The 14,208-nt window shown below is 47.8% G+C and overlaps 2 protein-coding genes and 1 pseudogene across 2 annotated transcripts; 2 read left to right on the plus strand and 1 right to left on the minus strand.

Annotated features, from left to right (window-relative positions):
• The first annotated feature begins 4,386 nt into the window (after positions 1-4,386).
• Positions 4,387-5,166, plus strand: LOC127313990 (RING-H2 finger protein ATL39-like). Its single transcript, XM_051344455.2, has one exon. It carries the CDS (start codon positions 4,489-4,491, stop codon positions 4,993-4,995), a length of 507 nt encoding a protein of 168 aa, XP_051200415.1. The 5' UTR covers positions 4,387-4,488; the 3' UTR covers positions 4,996-5,166.
• Positions 5,167-5,192: 26 nt separating this feature from the next.
• LOC127315509 (probable CCR4-associated factor 1 homolog 9) lies at positions 5,193-6,306 on the plus strand. The gene has a single exon (XM_051345994.2). It carries the CDS (start codon positions 5,301-5,303, stop codon positions 6,087-6,089), a length of 789 nt encoding a protein of 262 aa, XP_051201954.1. The 5' UTR covers positions 5,193-5,300; the 3' UTR covers positions 6,090-6,306.
• Positions 6,307-6,814: 508 nt separating this feature from the next.
• Positions 6,815-13,947, minus strand: LOC127315510 (uncharacterized; annotated as a pseudogene).
• Between the last annotated feature and the right edge of the window lie 261 nt (positions 13,948-14,208).

Genomic DNA, 14,208 nt, shown 5'->3' on the forward strand with positions numbered 1-14,208 from the left:
GCTTTCCGTTCAGCTCTTGCGCCGTGGGGAACTTGAGACCTTCAGGAATCGTCAACTGTTTCTCCTTGAGCAGGAGGTCGAAGATTTGTTCAGTCTTGGTCACGTCAAAATCAAATCCCCTCGGCGGCCCTGGTGGCTTTACCCATTTGCAGGATACGGGGGTTCCTCCCCGAGTCCACTCAGCCACTGCTACTTCTTGGTCTCCCGCAGGAACTTCGTCTTCCTCTGCATCGACCAGGACTACTGCACGCTTGAACTTGTCTTGGTACAGGTCCGGGTGGCGCTGTTCATATGCTGATAGTTTCTGAACCATGTGCGCCAGCGAGGGATAATCTGCTTGGGAGGCCATGTCCTTGAGCTGTGTTGCAAGGCCAGCTACTGCCAACTCGACTGCTTCCTTTTCAGTTATACGAACCGAATAACATCGGTTCCTAAGATTCCTGAAGCGCTGGATGTACTGTCACCGTTTCTCCGCGCTTCTGACGTAGTTGTGCTAGATCGGCAATGCTAGACTCGGAAGCTTCTGAATGGTATTGCATATGGAACTGTTCTTCCAATTGCTTCCAAGACCGGATGGAGTTTGCTGGCAAAGAGGTGTACCATCCAAAAGCCGATCCCGTGAGGGACTGTGAAAAGAGCCTCACGCGTAGCTGATCCGACACTGAAGCCGGTCCTAGTTGCGCCAAATATCGGCCGACGTGCTCGATGGAGCTGGAGCCATCTGATCCACTGAATTTGGAGAAGTCAGGGAGCCGATATTTAGGTGGCAGCGGGATCATCTCGTACTCGTCGGGTACGGCTTGGAATAGCCGATTGCCCTTCTCTTCGGCACCATGCCGAACTGGTCTCTCGGTATGGTGCGATCTGATCCCATTGTCTTTGGCTGCGGGAGTTGCACTCGAAGATTCGCCGGGGTGGCGTACTTAGCCAGCCATGTTTGCTTTTCCAGCTCTGAGCCAAGCTGCAGAGCTGGGCTCGGGAGTTTCGTCGGGGTGGCGTACTTAGTTAGCCACGTGCGCTTCTCAAGCTCTGTTGCGACGTTCCTCCTGTTTGCGCCGGAGTCCCCGACGTTGTGGCCTGGTTTGAGAGTGGCCGATTGCCACAATCGCACATACGTACACGCGTATCCTTGAGGGATCTCCTTAGGCGCCTCAGCCAAGAACCGGTAGTCACTAGGGTCACCACCGATCTTGTAGACGACGAATGCCGGTGTAGCCGGCACTTCACTGGTGCTGCCAACGCATATGGCAGCGGTGGACGGACTGGAGTGGCAACTCTCCACGATGCGTCCCGAGAGCGCGTCCTGACGGCGAGAACTGGTGGCTCAGGATCGCCTGCATCACGCGCAGACCGAGACGCTCCAACACGTTGACCAAGTTTTGAGTGGCGGTGTAGCGAGTGAGCCACCAAGTAGTTGATCTCTGCCGCGGGGCCCCAGTGCGTTCCTCCGACGGGCGAGAGAGATCTATCCCATCGAGTGCACCTTGCGGTGAGAATCCCTTCCATCGATGCCATGGGAACGGGTTCTCTGAAAAGAGCCGATGAGGTCGGCTTCGAGGGTGACCTTGATCTCGTCATATCTCTTCTTGAGCTCGTCAGGCAGCTCCTCGTAGGTGACTGGCGTGCCGTCCGCCATCTCAGATGTAGATGGCGATGTGGTTGATGTAGATGATGGTCCCACCGAGCGTGCCAGAATGTGTTGACTGCCAAAACCCACCGGCGGGCAGCGGCTTGTCAACACTGTAGAGCCGGGAAGAGCCTAGAGCTGCGGCTGGCTGAGACCCCTCCGAGCGACGGCCCGCAATGCTCTTCTGGTCACACGCGGCGATGCGAAGTGCAAGGGCGTGCCACCTGACCTATACCTGGTCAGGAAGGTGATGGGGATGCCTCGCTTAGTTTCCTGCATGGCATACACGTAAACATTAAATACGAGCCTCGATCGGCTCTCAGGTTATCCTGTGAATCGGCTCAAAGAGCCGATCCACCCATGATTCGTACGGGGTGCACGAATATATGGTGATCCTGCTTGATCAAGATAAAGCTAATGAGATCTACGACGATTTAGGGTTTTCACCGCATAATCGGATCATCCTACTCCAGGTTGGGCCTCGCGGCCACGCACGGTGATCGTAAGCCGATCCTAAACAAGGCCTAAAAACCAACATGAAGTTGATCCTCGGAACATCCTGTTTAGGACTTGCGAACGCCACCCTACGTGCCGTTGGATCCTCCCCCCCTTTGTAAGGCCTAACTATTGCAGATATTAAACTAATCCTTGCAGAACAAGGAGCAACCGTAACGGATCAGATCTACTAAATAATGATCAAGCGGGGTGCCGCCCCCACACCTGAGACAGATGTGAGGGCGGCTAGACATGCAAGGGTTGCACTACGTAAACATGCTATACGAAGAGCTATGCTAACCCTAACACATCTATGATAACTACGTTGCTCGCCATCAAAGACGCTTCAGTACGAGCAACGCATGAACAACGTGGAGCTTGTGCTGCCTAGATCGCAAGATGCGATCTAGGCAGCATGTCGCTTACCTGGTAGAAACCCTCGAGACGAAGGAGTTGGCGATGCGCCGAGATTGGTTTGTTTTGGGTTGAACGTGAGTTGTTGTTTATTCCATAAACCCTAGATACATATTTATAGTCCAGGGGACTTTCTAACGTGGGAATATCCCCACCGTGTACGAGACAAACTCTAACTTTCAATCTACGATACAATCTACTATAATTAAAGATACACGGGCAAACTAGCCCAAATTCTCCGTGCAAGGCCGCTTCAGAGATCTTCCACGTGTAATCTTCCAAGCCCATCTCTCTAACGGCCCACCTTCGGATTTGACCAAAATCTGGTGATAACAGCGCCATTATGGGTTGTACTCTTGGGCTTGACCACTTAGGCATTATGGATTGTCCTCTTGGACTTGACAACTTGAACTTTCACCTAGTGAAACCAACGCTAATTGTGTGTACCAATGGCCGATAACTAATACTAGCCTCCACCATAGTTTTTGGGGTTAACCGGTCTATTGTGGGGGCCTGGCAAATGCATGCTATAGTTCTAGCTATGAAAACATCGAAATAAATATTTGTGTCTATGATCTTGTCTACCTTGTTCTTTTGCATCTTGCAATTTACTTTTCAAGCTACTTATATCATTATAAATTTGCATGCTTATGAACTTTTACACACTATCATCGAAAAGTTCCAACTTGATAATACTACTACAGGCTCACCGCACAAGAGAAATGCCATTGTCCCGTGCACGGTTTCATTTTTTTCTTTTGCACATCAATCTGATTTAGATTTCTTAAACATAATAAAACAGATTGAAACTTGGCACACGAATCTCAAAGCACCAAAGTGAGTGAAATCCACGGTGCAAACATTCACGGGACATCACGTCTGCACGGAACTTTTGCTCATCTCCAACACAAAATGACTACCTTGATGCAAGGGGCAGCTCAACGGAAAAAAATAATTTCTAAATTGTTCATTGCTATACATATTTTGTTTGGGATTGCTTCCATTAGTCATTCTAATGTACTCCCTCCGTCCTTAAATAAGTTTACGTTTGGACATGTCTTAAGTCAAACATTATTAACTTTAGTAGCATTTATGACACCAAATTAATATCACTAGATTCATCTTGACATGTAGTTCAACACTGCAATAATTTGATGTCACATATGTTGCTATTTTTGTGTAAAAAATTAGTCAAAGTTGGAAATGTTTGACCTCCAAAAAGAAAAAAAAACCATAGTTATTCATGGACTGAGTAGTAGTGTGTGTGTGCGTTGGATATACTCCCTCTATCCAAAAATAGGATGCATATTGTTTTTTTATCAAATTAAATAAATTTAAAGTTTGACCAACTATATAGAAAAATTAAAAATATCTAAAATATCAAATGCACTCCATGTGAAGATATATTTCATAATTTTTCTAAAAACACTTATTTGGCATAATTAATGTCAATACACTTTTTCTATAGAGTTGGTCAAATTTTGGAAAATTTGTTCCTGATCAAAAACTATATGCATCCTAATTTGAAATAGAGGTAGTAGTTTTGATAAATACGCTTCCCTTTTTTATAATCGAAAAATAGCGTAGCACGCTGCAAATTAACTACCTCTGTCCTCACCAACATCGAATCCAAATTTCAAACACACACACAAGGCTGGATAATGCGAGCAGTTCATGGCGCGGCAGCCTGATCCAAAATTTGACCACGTATGCTCCAAGATGGCCAGCCAGCTTGTCGCCATCGACACGAGCACTTGCAGTCACACAACACACTCACGCACGCCGGCACATTTGGAATTACTTGTTAGGATTCTAGGAAGGAAATTTTTGGATGCGGATGTTACTTCTAGGAAGCACATAGACCAAGCCATGCGCTAGCCTTACAAAATCACTGCAAATCGCAGCACCTAGAAAACAACATCGGGTTCGGCGTGATCCAGTCGCCGGTCGGCATGCCGCTCAAGCTCGCGCTCATCGTCGCTGCTCCGGTGGGAATAACCTGTGCCATACTGTACCTCGCAGGTGTCCCCTGGAGAATCAACATCCGCATCGCCACATTCCTGCTCGTCTTCGTCTTCGTCGCCGGGCTGTGCGAGCGCGCGCGCGCTCGCGCAAGGTTGCGACGCCTGCGGCATGAGCAAGATCCGGAGAGTGACCAGTCCATGGCGGCGCTTCCACGGGAACCGGCCGTCGGGCTAGGACGGGTAGCGATCGCCGGTCTGCCGGTGTACAAGTACGAGAAGCTGAAGCGCGGCGGCGGAGAGGGCGACCAGTGCGCCGTGTGCCTCGCCGAGATTAGGCCAAAGGAGGTGGTGAAGCAGCTGCCGGCGTGCACGCACCTGTTCCACGAAGGGTGCATCGACGTGTGGCTGTGGTCGCATCGGACGTGTCCGGTGTGCCGGTGTCCGGTTGAGGTCTCTGCCGTGCCGGCTGTGGAAGTTGCCGCGCGTGCTTTGTAATCTTATCTTCCTGGCATTGGCTTCAGTACATTTTTGTTCTGTTTCCTCTCAATTTTGTTGCATCATTAGAAGTAACTTCCTTGACGTTACTGTCCTGTCGGAAAACCAGTTCCGTGCGAACTCGGCGTCCAGGGTAGAGTCGGACACGTTCCCCCGTTCTTGCCTCACCTTTACAGCTCTCAATATAAAGCAGGTCCAGCAGAAACCGAAACAGACGCCCTCGTTCCCCATCAATCTCGATCGTAGGGCAGCCACCGGTCGTATTCGGAGCAAAAGAAACCTTCTAGCTGTCGCCGGCGAGCAGCATGGAGGTCGCCGTCCGCTCTGTGTGGGCCGAGAACTTCAAGGCCGAATCACGGCTCCTCCACCAGATCGCGCCGCGCGCCCGGCACGTCGCCCTAAATGTGCAGTACCCCGGCTGCGTCCTCGGCCACGGCAATGGCCGGAGCCACCGCGACCTCACCACCGACGAGCGCTACGAGGTCATCCGGGCCAACGTGGCCCTGCTCAGGCCTCTGCAGGTGGGCATCGCCGTCTGCACCGACGACGGCCGGCGCTTCGCATGGGAGTTCAACCTGCGGGGGTTCGACGTCGCCTCCCCAAAACACGCGAGAGACCCCAAGTCCGTCGCCTACCTCGCCAACCACGGCGTCGACTTCAGCCGGCTTCCCCGGGACGGCATCGACGGCTTCAGGCTCCGCTGGCTGCTTCGGGACTCTGGCCTCATCAGAGCCCGGCCGTCGTGGGCGACCTTCACCGGCGCCTACCACGTCGCCTACTTCGTGACCATGATGTACGGCGAGAAGCTCCCGGACAGCGTCGACGACTTCATGAAGATGGCACGTAAGCTTATCGGGCAGCAGTTGTACGATGTCAAGCAACTGGCGAGGGAGCACGACCGGAGCTGCGTAGGCGCGCTGAGCAATGTCGTGGAGAAGCTCACCATCATGCCGCCCCGTGAAGGGATCTGCAAGTCGAAGCCTGCCGGCACAGGTAGCATGCTGGCACTTCTGGCCTTCGAGACGTTGAAGGAGAAACTTGGCCCTAAAATGGAGAAGTACCGCCACGAGCTCTGTGGGCTTCAGGCTGTTTAAAGACAATTTGTTTTGAGCATCCAGACCACGTTGTTGCAATGGCCTCCCAAAGCAGAATCTGCACGTTTGCTAGCAAAGGATTATTTTCAGCTTCAGCAACACAAACAATTCTTTTTACTAAAGTGTAGGGGCACTCATGTTAAGTATGCACCTCAAGTCGTCAGGCTGTCCTTTACTGTATTTTCTTGTAGACTTATTATATTGTTGACTTTGTTTAGATATATCTTGCGCGGTTAAATTATTATATATATGTGAAAGCGCCAAATTGATGCAGATCAGCAAAGGGGAATGTTATACATTCACAAATGAAGTGCAATTTAGCGTTGCATCGTTAACATGGAGATCATATCATACAAGGTTGAGCATGTAATAAAAGACTGAATATCAAATTCAACAAAGATGACATGACATGGCCGGAAACATTTTCCTTCCCAAAAAAAAAAAAAACCAAAAAGGCAGCGGCATGTTTTCTGCAGCATTGCAAATACTAACAGTTTCACGAAAATATGCGTCATTGGACCAATCCAAGATCAAATAAGAATGGGCAATCATGCATGTATGTGAGTATGTCTAACGCAATGTGACCTTCTCCCAGAAGTTTTCTTTTATTTGGCACCACAGACTAGATGTCTCATGTTCTTGTGGCTCGCCATCAGCAGAAAATCCTTCAAATTTATCATGGTGATTCTAGGGTGTTAAAAAGGACGAGTGCAACAAACATGCATATGCAGAGTTCCTTCCAACTAAACTAGAGCGAACCAATGTAAACATAAGAGGGCATCATGTTTGCTTGCGAGGTGAATGACAGGATGCCTTGCATTAGACTTAGTTCTTGTGAGTGATGCGCATCTGATCGGTCCCTATGCCACTATGACGCAAAAACTGAGTCACCCCGGGTAGCAGCTCATCTGTCTCTGAACATATGATTTCAACAATCTCAAGCTGCTCACATGTAAATGATCTGTCTTCCAGCTCACCAGACATTACATACACACACGCCTACAAAAAAAAAGGTTTTATCAGCATGGTAAATGCATCGACATTAACTTAAGGATCCATAATGTGGCAAAGATCACATGCCTGGTCTAGTTTGAGAGTGAGCTTCTTCAGACTGGGTGAGTTCTGAAGGAAGACTATCAGTACATAGAAGTCCGCACGGACACACGAGGTATCAACAGTCAGGTTTATAAGATTGCTGAATGTCGGACACCATCGGATATTCTTTTCCATGGTCAGCTGCACAAGATTCAAAGGTGTAGAACGCAACATCAAACCCATGCCATATTCTTTATGATTCAGCCAAACTTGCAAAATATCAGGAGGGAGCTAACAGTGCATAACTACTATGTCTGGTTGTGTGCACACTGAAAATTTTAGAGCTAAGTGGAAATGAATAAATGGCAGCACAAGAATAAATCATGCTAACAAAATATACCGCATATTAAGCAATCATACACTTGTTATTTTCCAAGAGAGAATTGTTAACATGGAGAATATGCTAAAAAAACAGCCATAATTGCTTCCCATGGGCTGGTTCAAATATTAGATTGGTGGAATGGGTTGGCGGCAGGGAGCCTCCCCAACCGCAAGGCCCTAGCAATCCTCACCTTGCTCATAACTTGGGAGATTTGGTGCGAGCGGAACGCGAGGGTCTTTTGCAACAAGCATTCCCCCACCTATGTTGTTCTTGATAGAATCAAGAGAGAGGCTAGGCAAAACGTTTGGGGGATATGATGTCGGGAGAGCAATCCTTGTTTTTGGTTAAGCCTGTTTCCGGCTTGTATCTTTGTAACTTTGTTTAACTCCTTCTTAATCAATAGATCGGGGCAGAGCTTTTGCCCCCGTTTCGAAAAAAAAATTGCTTCCCATGATAAACTGATCGAATGATAACAATTTCTGAAGTACTTTGCACTGGTATTATGCCTTTATTTTTCACATCGTTTTGAAGTAATAATAATGGAAGCAAAAATATAACCCAAGTACTATTATATTGCACTAAGAATGAATAGGAAATGATAATGTAAGCAACATTATAACCCAGGTATTGCACTAAGACTGAATAGGAAATGCTCGAGCTTTATTATGAAATCGATCCTCCAACTAAGACATTTTGGTCGTCGATCTGATGAACGCACAAAATGAGCATATGAAACTATGAAAGGAAATATATTGAGTTGACACAAAAGGTTTGGTTTGCGTTTATGCTACATAATCACTCATCTTGCATATTATAGATGTTAAGAACCATGGGATCATGCCAGAACAAATTGATAAATGTTTGGAGATCAATGCAATACAACGATGTACTGAAAATGGAGGTATGACAGATAGTGATGCCAACTCAAGAACCGTACCTTTCCATCCATATAACGGAAGTCCAAACTAGTAACATGAGACAGGCCGCCCAGAAACTGCCTGATACCATCAGCATCACAAGCTCTGACATGTCCACAAAGCAATACTGATGCAGTCTCTAGAGATTCCATGTTCTTCAGTGTAGGTAGCCTGGCCACCGAAAGATCACACTCGATGGAGACAGAAATGGCACTTGCAGCAGAGATAGAAACTGGGTCATCGTGATCACATGAGAACATAACTTCCTCAGCGAGGATGAGAAACTTCACCGTGTTGGAGAAAATCTCATGGTCCATCACGAGGCTATCGGATAGGAACAGATATTCCAGCGCCGGGCAGCCCAGTTGGAGCTGATCAAAGAAACCTGGGACCAATCTAGCACTGGAAATATGCAGCCTCCTCAAGAAGCTCGAAGTGAATACCGCAGGGTCGAGCTCGAGTTGATGTTCCCGGCTGAGAACCTTGACGGCCCAAGCATTCCACCGTAACGCATGGAAGATCCACAGGTTGGCGTCGGCGGAGCCAGCGCTGAGGTCCTCGGTGCCACCCGCCAGGCTGTAGTCCAGCCGGAACTCGTCCAGGCCGACGCAGTTGCGTAGCAGCAGGAAACGGGTGACGAACTTCTTGAACATCGCCTCACGCTCGATTCTGTCATGGGCAGCGGCGCTGTCTTCGAAGTCCTCGAAAGTCGCGTTGATGATGGGCACCTCCCGCCAGAGGTTGCGCCAGCGCCGCGCCAGCAGGCATGTTTGCACGGCCTCGCGCGAGCTCAGCTGCGACATGATGCGGCGGAGGACGTCGTCGGGGAGGGCGCCGATCCTCCCTGGCGCGCGTGGGACGCGAGCGCGGACCATTCTCCGGTTGTCCGCCGCCGCCGCCATGGTGGGCAGAGCTCAGACGCGTTTCGTCGAACAGGTGGTGTGCATGGAAGCTGCAGCAGGGAAAAATCAAGAACTGGGTGTAAGCCGAAGATCCCCAGGTCAGGGCAAAGATTTGGGACGGCACAAAGAACGCAGAGAGAGAATGATCAGAAGAAAATGGGCATGGGCGGAAGAAAAAACGAGAATCAAGGAATTGGATAGCACACCAGCTCCAGTGCTGCGTCCGTGAGTGCAGTGCACTCCTCTGGACCGGCTTTGACTGGCTAGTCTAATCTAAACAGAGCTAATCATCCGGTACACTATAGTTCCTCCTCCTCAAATTAGGACGGCTATAGTTTTTAGTTAAAGTTAAAATATAAAATAATAATGTTTGAGCAACTATACATAAAAAATATCAACATTTAAATTTTAAATGCACATAATATGAAAATATATTTTATGATGGTTCTAAAATATTATTTGGGATTATAAATGTTAACACTTTTTTGTATATATAGTTGGTCAAACTTACAGGTGCGCCCATCTCATCTCTTCTCTCGCTTCTTCGCTCGGTGCCGAGAAAACCCTAGCCAAACACCTCCATCTTCCCTATCCATGGCGCACAACCACGAAACCGGCAGCAGCAGGACCAGCGGTGAGGAGGGCGAGTTCACGCATCGCCCGTGCAACCTAACTATGGGCGAGGAGGAGATGCTACACAAGGCTCGTCTTCTCATGAAGCATCGGGCCCAATGGAACTCCCTGTCATGGGCGACGAACAACACGGAGCGGCTCCGTTTCTTCCAGTGCAGGCAAGAGGCGAAGCTCACGCGCTTCGTCGGCCGCTTCAACCGCATCGGTCGACGTGTTTCGTGGTCCGAGCATAATTCCGACTAGATGCTCGCCCAACACGGCTACCGGTCGGACCCTCCGTAGCGCGCTATTGTCCTCATCGTTGGCTCGTCGGGCTCGACGAAGCGTCGGCGGCATCGTCATGCGCGAGCCGGGTGACTCTTCTTCCGCGCGCGGCGCTGCTTCACCCAAAGAAGGAGAGGACGGTGAAGGACGAGGTGCTTCCTTCGCCGCTGCCCAAGCGCCTCTACCTTCGGATCCCAAAGAAGAAGAAGCTGGTCATTCCCCTGCCGCCGCTGGAGAAGGAGAAAGCATGGTTGGAGCTCGAGCTAGAGCTCCAGGCAGCGTACCACAGGTCGGTGACGGGCCAGGCGGCGCTCTTAAGCCGTTTTGTCAACACCGCCCCACCGGCCGGTGACAGACAACAGCAATGTTATCGACCTCGACGAGGGGTCTATGGGGCCGGCGCCGGCACCAACGACACTGCCTAGGACGACAACTTTGAGGCAGGCGGCACCTACAAGGCCTTCTATTAGTAGTTTAGTTTTTATCTATGTCTTAGTTTATATTTTGCAAACTATGTACAAATTTAAACGAACTTTGGCGTAACGTGACTTGGAAAGTTTTGGCAGCCTTTTGTGGCCTTTATTTGGTTGACTGCAAAAGTGGTGCCTTTATTTGGACATAAAATCCTAGGCATTCATGTTTTATGTGAACTGAATATGGGATGCCCCTACTTTACTTTTTTGCATGTACGGTTGACCTTAGCTTTTAGGGAAGTCTTGTAGAGTTGACATTATTTGAATGCACGACATTGTACATAGGCGTAAGTAGATGCAGGGAATACTATGTTTACATATGACGTGCAATTTAGTGTCGCATGTTTAACAGGAACATCATAAAAGGTTGAGCAAGCTATAAAGATCAAATGCCAAATTTCGAAAATGCATGACATGGAACATTTTTGTTTCACAAACAATGGAGAAGGCAACGTAAAGTTTTCTGCAGAATTGCACAGCCATGCACCTCAGGAATCCATAAATATTTAAATCCGAAAGAGCTAGCAGAATAGTTTCAACAAATGATGCATCAATGTCTCAATGGAGCAATACGAGATCCAATCAGAACGGCAACTATCCATGTATGTGCAATGCAGGGTAACCGGAAGTATTTTTTGGCAACGTAAAGAGTGTTTTTTCTGGCCCACCGTGAGCATAAAATCCTTTTAATTCATCACGTCGTTTCTTTTGCGCAAAAAGGACTTAAAACAGCAAAGATGCTCGCCGTGTTCCTTCAGACCAAACCAGAGCAAACCAATGTAGATCCAACAGGACATCATGTTTATCTGCGATGAGAGGTGAATGAGTGATCCAATGTCATTCCAGCTGCCCTAGAACCTGAAACATGGGACTTAGTTCCAGGTGACTGCTACATCGGACTTAGTTCCGGCGATTGATACGCATCTGATCAGGCCTTATGCCTCTAGCATGCAAAAACTGAGTCACCCTAGGTAGCATCTCACTTGTCTCCGAGCATTTGATTTTAACAATCTGAAGCTGCTCACATGTAAATGATCTGTCCTCTAGCTCACCCGTGATTGCAGATGCATAACCCTAGCAACAAAATAATTATTGGTTTTTTCTTCATGGTACATGCATAAATATGCACCGAATAATCCACAATGTGGCCAAGAACACATACCTGGTTTAGCTTGAGAGTTAGCTTCTTCACATTGGGTGAATTTTGAAGGAAGACAATCAGTGCATAGAACTCGGCGTGCACACAGGAGCGGTTAAGAGTGAGGTCTACAAGTTTGCTGAATCTTGGACACCATTGAAAATTCTTTTCCATGGTCAGCTGCACACGGTTCAAAGGATTAGGACAATATCAAACCCAGGCTATATTTTACACTTTGTTTTTCTGATTCAGCCAAACTTGACAAATATATCGGCAGCGAGCTAACAATACGTTATTACTGGGTCTAATAGACTGCCCACTAAAAAAATCTTACAGGTAGAATACTATATCTTTAACACATTGGATATGAAAATATAGCATCACAAACAGAAATCGCTTTAAGCAAAAATACCGCATATTAAACAATGATACACTTCTACTTTTCCTAGAGAGACAATCATTACTATGGAGAATATGCTACCTAAATCGCCATAGTCGCTTCCCATGATAATCTGTTAGATTGGTCCAGTCTGTTTTGTGAGAGTTGGGAGTCACAACAGTAGCTGAAACACTTTACATTCATATGCTGCCTTGAATGTTTCACATCTTTTCAAAGAAATGCTAACTGAAGCTACAATGTAACCCAGTTATTGTAGTAAGAATGATTACGAAATGATTAAGTTTTATTATGAATCTAAACTCAGATTAAAATATGTTGATCAGCAAGTCCTGAATCTACGAAATGAGTATATGAAATAGATTATATTTAGTGGAATCGAGACAACATTGATAACCCTATCAGTATCAAGATACTAGGTTTGCACTTATAGTATGCAATGACTTGTCTAGTTTAATAGTGAAGGGTCAACACAAAAAAAAAAACAAGACATGCTTAGGTATATCTCAAAATCAATGAGATGTATGAAAAAAAGGCAACATGGACATTGATGCGAAATCAAGAAGCTTACCTTCTGATCCCTGTAACGGAAATCCAAACTTGTAACATTAGAGAGGCCTCCCAGGAACTGCCTGATAGCATCCGCATCACAATCTGTGATTGCTCCCGAAATCAAGGCTGATGCAGTCTCTAGAGATGCCATGCTCTTTAGTACAGGTAGCCTGCCCGATCGAATATCACCCTCAATGGACAGATATATGAGACTTGGAGCCGAAATAGAAGCCTGGTCACTGAACGCAACTTGTTTAGAGAGGATCAAAACCTTGACTGTCATGGAGAAAATCTCATGGTCCATGATGAGGCAGTCAAATAGGAACAGATACTCCAATGCTGGGCAGCCCGTCTGGAGCTGACTAAAGAAACCAGGGAACAAGTCAGCGCTGCTAATGTGCAGCCTTTTCAAGAAGCTTGAAGTGAACACCTCATGATCGATCTCCAATGGTTCATGCTGATTGACAACCTTGACAACCCGAGCATTCCACTGTAACGCATGGGAGATCCAGTCGTTGGCGTCATCGGAGTCAGAGCGGTCGTCATCGCTCATGCTGTACGTGAGGCGGAACTCAACAAGGGGAACAGGGTTACGGAGCATCAGAAAATGGTTCACAAATCTCTTGAACGCCACTTCACGCTCGAAGTCGTCCTCGTAATCATCGTCTTTGAACTCCATGATAGACACGTTGATGCAGGGCACAGTCCGTCAGAGGTCACGCCAGTACGGCGATACCAAGCATGTGTGCACGGCTTCGCGCGTGGGCAGGTAGGACATGACACGGAGGAGGATCTCTTCGGGGAGGGCGCCTATGTTGGTGGGAGCGGGGGACATTCTCCGGCTGTCTGGCGCCTCCGCCATGGGGTCTGAGCTCAGAGGCGTTTCGTCGAACAGGTGGTGTGCAGGAAAGCTGCAGCAGGGGAAAATCAAGAACTGAGTATAGTATGACGTAAATACGCTGGTCGGAGAAGGATTTGGGACACCACGGGGAACGCAGAGAGAGGAAGATCACAAAGAAATGGGCAGCGGTGGAGTATGAAAATCAACGAGCCCAGGGGAAAGGAATGGAGAGCATACCTCCAGACTCCAGTGCTGCGTGAGCCCACTCCACTCCGTGTCCGCAGTCCTCTAGCTAATAATGCCTCAACCTTTTTTTTTTTTGACGCTATAATGCCTCAACCTTGGCAATACTAGTTTTTCCAGTTTGGTCTAAAACAAGCTAAGAGCAGTCCCAAACCGTCCACAGAACGCGCCGGATTGAGCGTTTAGGGGACGTGTTTCATTCGTGCCGCGTTTGGGACGTCGCTCTCAGTCGCGTCCCCAAATAAAATTTCGAAAAATTTAAACTTAAGCGAGATTCGATTAGATTCGTCCAAACTTACATAGATTTGAATGAAATTTGACTAAATTTAAACTAAACCTAAT

The sequence above is a fragment of the Lolium perenne genome, chromosome 7, assembly GCF_019359855.2.
Source record: "Lolium perenne isolate Kyuss_39 chromosome 7, Kyuss_2.0, whole genome shotgun sequence".
Taxonomy (NCBI): domain Eukaryota; kingdom Viridiplantae; phylum Streptophyta; class Magnoliopsida; order Poales; family Poaceae; genus Lolium; species Lolium perenne.

Coding starts and splice junctions, on each gene's coding strand:
- LOC127313990 (XM_051344455.2), top strand. CDS start 4,489: ATGCCGCTCAAGCTCGCGCTCATCGTCGCTGCTCCGGTGGGAATAACC.
- LOC127315509 (XM_051345994.2), top strand. CDS start 5,301: ATGGAGGTCGCCGTCCGCTCTGTGTGGGCCGAGAACTTCAAGGCCGAA.